Raw genomic sequence first — 8,567 nt, 5'->3', positions numbered from 1 at the left:
CCATGACGAGCACAGAAGTCCAACAACAGAACACCGTTCGGGTTCAGATCAGGGGGGCCGTTCCTCCCAACCACACCCCTCCAGGTCTCACTGTCATTGCCCACGTGAGCGTTGAAGTCCCCCAGCAGAACAAGGGAGTCTCCAGGAGGGGCACGCCAACACAACAAACCTCTTTTATCATTTAAATAAGAACCACGAAAAAAAATACACGACAGTCCAAAAAGTGTGCGGTCAAGCATGTTATAAAAGACCCGGGGAAAGTTACGAAAAGAAAAACTCTAGCCAGTCAAAGATAACGGAGTCTTTAGCATGATGCACGCCGTATGAGAAAACTTCCCAGCGACATAAACAAATCACAGTTGCCATCTTGCATTACATATGTAAAGGCATGGCCCCCGTGTATACAGTTGAGAAGGACAGCTTCCGAGACCTCGTCAAAGTCCTTGACCCGAGGTACATTATGCCCAGTCGCCAGCACTTCAGTGAAGTCGAGCTGCCTCGCTTATATGACGCATGCCGGACCAAAGTAGAAAAGGAGGTTCGCAGTGTGGTGCATTATGCCTTGACAACTGACCTGTGGACGAGCAGAGTGATGCAGCCTTACATGAATATAACCATTCATTTCATCCGTGAAGACTGGACCCTCTGTACTCACTGTTTACAGACTGCCTACTTCCCAGATGACCACACAGGAGCTATGTTAGCCCAAGGTACGTTACTCTTGCAATAATTTGTATCATTCTACTCTTGCTACACATTTATTCTATTCATAATTATTTTACTAATGTGTGTGTGTATGTAGAGAGAGAGAGCGCAATAGAGAGAGAAGGGCTTTTATGAAATGTGGGCTTGGCTGGTCTTGTATTGACCTTTTTAAATATACTGTTCTGTCATTTTTTTACTGTATTAATTCCGAGAGACACCCCAAATTAATAAAGTAATAATCTATCTAGGTCTAAGAGATACACTGGAGTCATGGAGACTTCAAGAATGCCACCTAGTCTGTGCCACCACTGATAATGCCACTAACAACATCTCTGCAATGGAACTGAATGAGTGGGAACGGCTACCATGCTTCGGCCACCGTCTACAGCTAGCTATTGGTAAGTGTAAAACAATCTAAAAATGGCCTAGTGTAATATTGCAATGGTAATATAGTAACAACAACAAAAATATTAGTGAATTGAAGTTAGTTTAGTGTTCCTCATGTGTTATGTTTGATCAGCCTACATACAACACATTATTACTGAACAAGTTATATTTGCCTTCATTTTATAACTACTTATGGCAAAGACTAAATTCTGATACTAGTTGCCCACAGATGTAGTTGTATTATCATAAATTTAAATACAAAAAAATCCATAAATTATTTAAGTAATATGTCACACAGTGGAAATTTGTTTTTATTTTTTAAAGTGTGATTTTTATTGTTGGGTGTTTTTGTTGCATGTTTTTATTTTTCTATGTATTTGCATGTTTGTATTTTTTTATCCACTGTGGACTGAGGACTAAATTGCTGATGCCAGCCACTTGCGGGGGGTGGGGTGGGCGTGCCGGGAGACAGCGTATCCGGGACCTGCCAGACGTTGGCTGTGGATTTTAAAGGGCAGAGGACTTCACATTGAGAGAGAGAGAGAGAGAGAAACAACCAGGAAGACTCGTTACAGAGGATGGCAACCCCGAACGAGCAAGTGGTTTGCACCGAAGGATCCAATCAGCGGAACGACGTGTCGGATCGATAGCGGGCAGAGGGGGAACTCTGCCCTGGTCCGTAAGTAATGTTCCACTGATTGTCTGCAGGGACCATTTAAAAGTGTAAATAGGACATCCGCCACTCGGTGATCACTATTCTGGCCCAGGTGTTTTGTTCCAGCAGGATGCCTGTGGGGCGGCGCTTTGCATGGATCGACTGGAGTGAGCTGCAACGATCGCAGGAGGCGGTGGACTCGGGGCTGTGACGTCAGACTGAATGGAGCGCAGGATTCGCTGTTCGAATCGGACTCCGTGGATGTCGCCCTTGTAGGACAATTTTAGCTTGTTTGGGACTGGAACATTTTAATATTTTTCATGTGTTTTTACTGTCATTTAAAAAGAAAACTGAGCATTTTTATCCCTTTTGGGGAATAAAAATTCTGATTGATCGAACTGTCCTCCCTTGGTGCCGTTTGACTGCTTTTCTCCTTGTTGTCTGGGAACCTGTGATTACCAGCCGACATTAAGCTGGGTGCTACAAATACATGATGAAATTAAAACTACTCTCAAAACATGTTATTACATTACATTTTTATTTTATCTAAACAGAGAACGCTCTGAAAGCTCTCAGACCAACATCTACAAAGCAGGCTGTAGAACGTGCAGTTGGGGCATGTAAAAGGGTGGTGAGTGCCTTCTCCAACTCATGGAAGAGGAAACGTGACTTGGCCAAGGCTCAGGCAGTGCTAGACTTGCCTCCCCATCAGCTCATCACTGAAACCCCCACAAGATGGGGTTCACAGCAGCAGATGATTGAGAGGTTCCTAGAGCAGGAGAAAGCTCTGTCACAAGTCCTCCTTGCAGACAAGGTGAGACATGGACACTGGACATTACACACTGATTCTTTTCATTGTGGATTCTGATTATGTTTGCAGCCTAGATTCACCTCCTTATGAAAGTAACCTATTTCCTTTGCTATCTGACTTAGGTAAGAAATCTGGTGCCAAGCTGGCAAGACATGATGGTGCTGGAGTCCATGAACAAGGCACTGGGTCCATTGTTCGAGTTTATCGATGCTTTGTGAGGGGAGAAGTACGTCACTGAAATCTTTTCTGAAACCGGTACTGTACCTCTTCAACAACGAAATCCTCAGCCGGAAGGATGGGGACACAGAGCTCACAAAAGCAATCAAAAAGGGTATCTTCAAGTACCTCAATGAAAAGTATGATGACAATGCCATGGACAACCTTCTAGACATGGCAACACTTGTTGACCCACGATTTAAGACAGCCTACATGAAGGAAGAGAGGGTGGAGTTTATAAAGATGAGAGCTGCAGCAGAGCTGGTAGACATGGCGTCGCCAGCAGCTGAAAGTGCAGAAACAGCAGCCACCTCAATTTCACCACCAGTTGCTGAAGATGATCCAGGGCCTTATCCAACAAAGAAAGCAAAGAAGAGTTTAGGTAGCTACTTCAAAAAGGCACTAGCAGCAGGCCAAGGCACCACCCATGCTCAGCCAAGCAGAGCATCCATTGAACTGGAGCTCTCCATGTATCTTCAGGCACCTGGGCCTGACTCAGAGACCAACCCTCTGGAATGGTGGAAGCAGCATGAGTTGAACTTCCCATTGGTGGCCAGGCTCGCCAAGAAGTACTTGTGCATTCCTGCTACTAGTTCTTCATCTGAACGGGCCTTCAGTGCGAGTGGGAACATCATTACATGCAAGAGGTCATGTCTTAAGCCAGATACAGTTGACCAACTTGTGTTCCTTGCACTCAACCTATAAATTTAACAGAAAAAATATTTCTACTTCTACAAAGTAAGCTTTTATGTTTGCACTTTTTTATGGTTCTTGCCTTAAACAGAGTTATGTTCAACTCTGATATTTACTTTTGATCCTTCATATTGCTAGTATGGTTTGCAGACTTCGCACTACAAGGTTACAGATTTCAGAAACTTGAAAAATTCGTTATTTTTTATAACTAAGTTTTGACAAAAATGTTAAAAATTGAGTTTATTTTGATAATTCAGTTTAAATGTCTGTAAAATTTTGAAAAAAATGTGAAGGCTACTGTAGCTTTACCTCAGCCTCATCTGTTATCATTTGAGACATATTACTGTACTAAAATGCAACAGTTGTCATTTGTGAAAGTTCAGATAAACTTTGAAATAAAGCTTGAAAAAAGTAATCAATGAGATTATTTTTTAATATTTTTCAGAGAATAACTGAAAACGTACATAATTGGGGTATATCGTGATGTATTGTCGTTGTCGTGATATAAAATTATCCATATCGTGATATAGAATTTTTTCCATATCGCCCAGCACTAGCCTCAGCAGAGGTTTTTGCTCTCCGAGTTCTTCTAGTTTAGATTCTATTCATTGGACTTAATATCTTCTGCTGTCTGGAAGCCAAGTATTATTTATCTAATACCCCGTTTCCATAGAAATGAGGCCATTGAGTGCCCCAAATATTTGCCAGATCCCTAAATGGTCTTCCAATGATCTTTCAATAAACAAAATGTTTGCCATGGTCTGCATCAAATTTTGAACAGCTGAGAGATCTGGTCAATGTTTGATCACTTTGTTGTTGGCTAGTGGTTTCCATTCTGTGGAAAGGGGCCATAACATTTTACAGCTTTGCAAAAAGTATGCCATTCAGGCACACATCATGTGTCCCTTTCCAACTTTTGCATGCAACAAGAATATTTATTCTTTTTGTTTCCCACCATTCAACCTAAACTAAGTCTCTTTTATGTTAATTTATCATGTTGGAGATAAAGATTGTACCAAAGTGTGAAACAAATGCTTTAACTTTACAGTAGAACTGGCCCATCCTCACCTCTGTAGTTCTTAACATAAGAGGTTTGCAGCACAGCTGTTGTATTGTTATATCATACATTAGACTGAACACTACTTGTGTGTTATTGTGTCCACCCCCTGCAGCAGTGCTCTCCTGCTGTTCTGTGCTACTGAGGCAGTAATTGCGTAGACTTACTTTGGTTTACACTCTGTCCACAACCTTATATTACCTCGGCATTTGCTTGCTGTGGCATTTTACAGCCTCGGGAATTATGCATAATGCTGTGTAACTCCTATAACTTGCTTGAGAACTTTATGCAGCGTTATGCTCTCATCAGCAAGCTTCAACTCTAGACAGAGCTGCTCAATGTTCCATTGTAAAGTCCCTGCAGACCAGGCACTAATATGGAATTGTTTTAGTTTTATTCACCCTGCCTAAATCATCAGCAGAAATAAACACCACAATTTCTCTAATTTACTTCCCATCAGCCCTCTGTTGCTCTATTTTAAATGTTTTAATTTTTGAATGTCTGCAACTCCAAATCTTGGAATTTTACTACAAATTTATTCTGTCCAAGAAATTTCCTCCTAACAATCCTTCTCTTCCTCTGTTCCATCTGTCTGCTCTCATCTCCTATTTTCTGCCATTCATTTTCTCCATCATCGCCTTCTGTTGGCTTGTAACTGCTTGAACCCTGACTGACATTGTCACAGTGTTGTCATGACAACAATACAGAGTTTTAGGAGTTGCTAATTGTTGCACAGTTATATTTTTCTTGCTGTTATATGAGTCTCATCAGTGCAGAACCCCCTGTTGGCTTTGCTGCAGGACCTTGATATCCAGATTACATTCTTCCTACTCTTGTTTTAACTTTCACACCTCAGAGGCATGAGTCAAATTTGCACCAGGGGAAAAAAGTATGACCAATAAGCCATGAAAATCTCTTATTTTTTTCCTCGACACTTAATTTTCTTTTTCTTTTTATAGATCACCATAAAAGAAAACTATTGTTGCAATCAAAAGAAGAAGAGATAATCTTTACATTTCTCAAATCACAACCTTTTAAATGGAATGCCAACTGTTTTTAGGTCAAGTAGAAAGTGTTTTCTGAGCAACAACAATTACTTTGTAACTAATAACATAACAATAATTTCAGTTTAAAACTTTGGCATTAAAGGTGGCAGGAAAAATGCATTCCCTCAAGAAATGCTAGATTTTTAATTATCGCCCTCTGTTAATAGGTGAAGACGGACAATAATGTTTGTTTCTATTATTTAAGATATCTCATGAACCAGTGGATACATTGTAAGAAAAAATGCAAAAAGTAATCAGTGAATGAGCATTTACAACTCATTAACTTTTGGAATGAACAAAATTGTCCCTACACACTCGGCGGCTTGGCTCAGTGGGTAAGCAGGGTTAGGGGTTTGACCCCAGCTGCATGCCCTTGAGCAAGACACTGAATGCCATACTTCCCCTGGTATGTCTATTGGTGTGTGATTGAGATTTTAAAAAGTGCTCTATAGAGTTTTTTAAGTATTTAATAGAAACCACTGTATAAGTTTGTGTGTGAGGAGGGGTGAGTCGGAAACATTCTAAAGCGCTTTGCAGAACCTGGAGAGGCTAAAAAGGTGTTCTATATGTGTATCTCATTTACCTTTTAGCACTGTTCATGATGGCTGCCAAAGACAATTTACCTTCAAAACACTTTTTTTTTCTTCTGCTTTCAGCAAAGGCAAACACTTTTTCCTCCACCCCACCCCCCACCCCCATTTGCCCTGCGTTTTGCCGTATCCTGTATTGTTTGGCTATTTTCTTTATTTTTTGGAGCCTCTCTTTGCATAATTTCCGAATTGAAAATTATTATGGATCTGGTCAGCTGGTCTCTCAACGCAATAGACCAAATTTTCTCAATGAAAAGACTGGGCAAAGTAGAGCCCTCTTGCCCCAATGGGACATATCCAGCTGGATAGCCAATGGATTCCTGGGGCGATTGGAAGGTTGTGTGTTTGTCTGTACTGTCGGTCGAGAATGTTGAAGACGTATACATAATTGGATTCTTGATAACAGGATTTCTGCTGTTTGGACTTGGCTGTCACCTGGCATATTGTGAAATTCGGAAGACGTTGGCACTGTTCAGGCCATTGTAAGGCTGCCTGGCCATGTGAAGTAATGTGCTAAGCAGTGAATGCTCAGACTCAGTTGCTGTGGAAGCAGAGACGCAGACAGGACGCGACTTTTGTGAGTGGCAGGCCAGCTGTGGACCCTGGAAATCGCTGGCCAAATGGAATCGACTTTGGAGAAGTTATTAGCTTAGCTCTGAGGTAATGACCACATTAATTTGGCTGATTGGAATTGCCTTTAGGATGCACCAGTGAGAACTCTACGGCAGACAGGAAAATTAATGGTGTCGGCCTGACCTAAACAATATTTGCTATCTAATTCTGGCTCCACTTGAGTCGGCCTTGGAAGGCTGGTTAACTCAAGTTCTCCTGGATGTTATGTAAACAAGATGCTCTGCTTCCATCAGTTCTCCTCCCAGGACACCTATGGATCTGTGCTGGAGCCCTACCAAGGCCGGCTGATAAACTTTCCATCACTATCAGGGCTATGGCAGAGAGGGCTGTCTGAGACAGTGTTTATGGACTTACTTCACAATTCATCACACATGCACACACATATTATGCACACAACCCCCCTCAACTCACCGCCTCTGCTGGCCCCCCTCCCTTTGCCCCCCATGTATGGCAACCTAGGTTAAACGTGATGCGCCTGGTATGGCTGCGTCGCTTGGGTGAGCTGAATTGGGAGCCCCACTCCTCCCACCCCCCCTTCACACTCAACCCTCACCCAGGGGGAATAGGGCAGCACCTCCTATGGCTGCAGCCTCAGGCACCCTGTCTCCCCATGTCTTATGTTTCATGTTATTTGTTTGTTGTACGGGCTGTACTGAATCATAATTTCGTACCACAAACATGCAAACGTGAACTGGTATGACAATAAGATCCTTGAATCCTTGAATAAAAACGAATGTAACTTACTCAGTCTTACAGATATCTAAGAATTGATGTGGTAGTAGCTGAGAATTATTCCTAACATGTGTTTTGAGTGCAAACACAAAACAGGAAGGAAAGTTAAAACAGTGGAGCTATGAACTTTAGCTGTTTGATTAGAATAGCAGGTGATGTTTTTTGTCTGTGTTTACTTGCTGTAAATGACAGCAGTATTTCAGTGTTGTTTATGAGTCCTGAAGTAAGTAAACATTGTCAACACCACATGTTAGTTCAGGAGAGACGTACCTATGATGTGACACAGGTGTCTGCACCTGGAATCTGAGTAAGTATAGACATTTTCTAAGATACATTTTCTCTGTAAGCTCATTTGGGGATTGTGTGAATTGTAGTGTGCTTTATGGTTCTGCTGCTTAGGAGGTCAGGATTTGTCTCTCGCAGTGAGCCCAATTTTGAATCACATGGACAGAGCAGAGCACACAGAACTGGAGTGGTGCAGACACACACCAAACTAAGCAAAGAACCATTTTAGAAGAAAATTTAGGCACTTCACCGGCAGCATGTCACAAAGACACAGTTGTTTCTCATTTTTTAAAGTTGAATCTATGAAAACATAGCAACAATAAGGCCAATTTATAGACAGAAAATAGTCATTTAGTCGCAACAAGATAATTCTTAAACAGCTTTTAGCAAAAAACTTTCCATACAGTAGTGAAGGATCTCCTAGGTCCTGTGTTCGGTCTTTGATGTATCTCACAAATGAAAACGCTTGATTTAAACCCACCAACTCTAAAATCATTTGTCATCATTAACTGACACACCTAAAATCTTACTGACACTAATAGTAAGGAAAGCTTCTTGAGAGTTGTCTCATTAAAACATTCTTTAATCTGTTTAAATTAATTATCTGGAAAACAGGAATTTTACATCCACTCATTTAATCAAGGAAAAAGTAAATTAAAAAAACATCTTTACTTTAAGCCTTAAAATGCTTTTTACAGTTGTACAGATGCAGACAAATTTGCTTGCATTTCTATTAAATACAACAACCCCCCCCCCC

General features: G+C 41.3%; 1 protein-coding gene across 1 annotated transcript; it reads left to right on the top strand.

Moving 5' to 3' along the window:
• Positions 1 to 388: 388 nt before the first annotated feature.
• LOC108247468 (E3 SUMO-protein ligase ZBED1-like) lies at positions 389 to 3,722 on the top strand. Its single transcript, XM_017435612.2, has 4 exons — positions 389 to 710; positions 2,302 to 2,561; positions 2,681 to 2,772; positions 2,846 to 3,722. Exons 1-4 carry the CDS (start codon positions 389 to 391, stop codon positions 3,477 to 3,479), a joined length of 1,308 nt encoding a protein of 435 aa, XP_017291101.2. The 3' UTR covers positions 3,480 to 3,722.
• Positions 3,723 to 8,567: the final 4,845 nt, after the last annotated feature.

This window comes from Kryptolebias marmoratus, linkage group LG22 (assembly GCF_001649575.2).
Source record: "Kryptolebias marmoratus isolate JLee-2015 linkage group LG22, ASM164957v2, whole genome shotgun sequence".
NCBI lineage: Eukaryota > Metazoa > Chordata > Actinopteri > Cyprinodontiformes > Rivulidae > Kryptolebias > Kryptolebias marmoratus.
Note: the sequence above shows the minus strand (reverse complement) of the source record. Positions and strands in the feature narration are given on the sequence as shown.

Bases quoted from the DNA above. Each gene is read 5' to 3' on its own strand.
- LOC108247468 (XM_017435612.2), top strand. From the start codon at position 389: ATGGCCCCCGTGTATACAGTTGAGAAGGACAGCTTCCGAGACCTCGTC. The intron at 711-2,301 runs GTACGTTACTCT...TTATCTAAACAG, and splicing joins AGGAGCTATGTTAGCCCAAG to AGAACGCTCTGAAAGCTCTC. The intron at 2,773-2,845 runs GTGAGGGGAGAA...CGAAATCCTCAG, and splicing joins TTCGAGTTTATCGATGCTTT to CCGGAAGGATGGGGACACAG.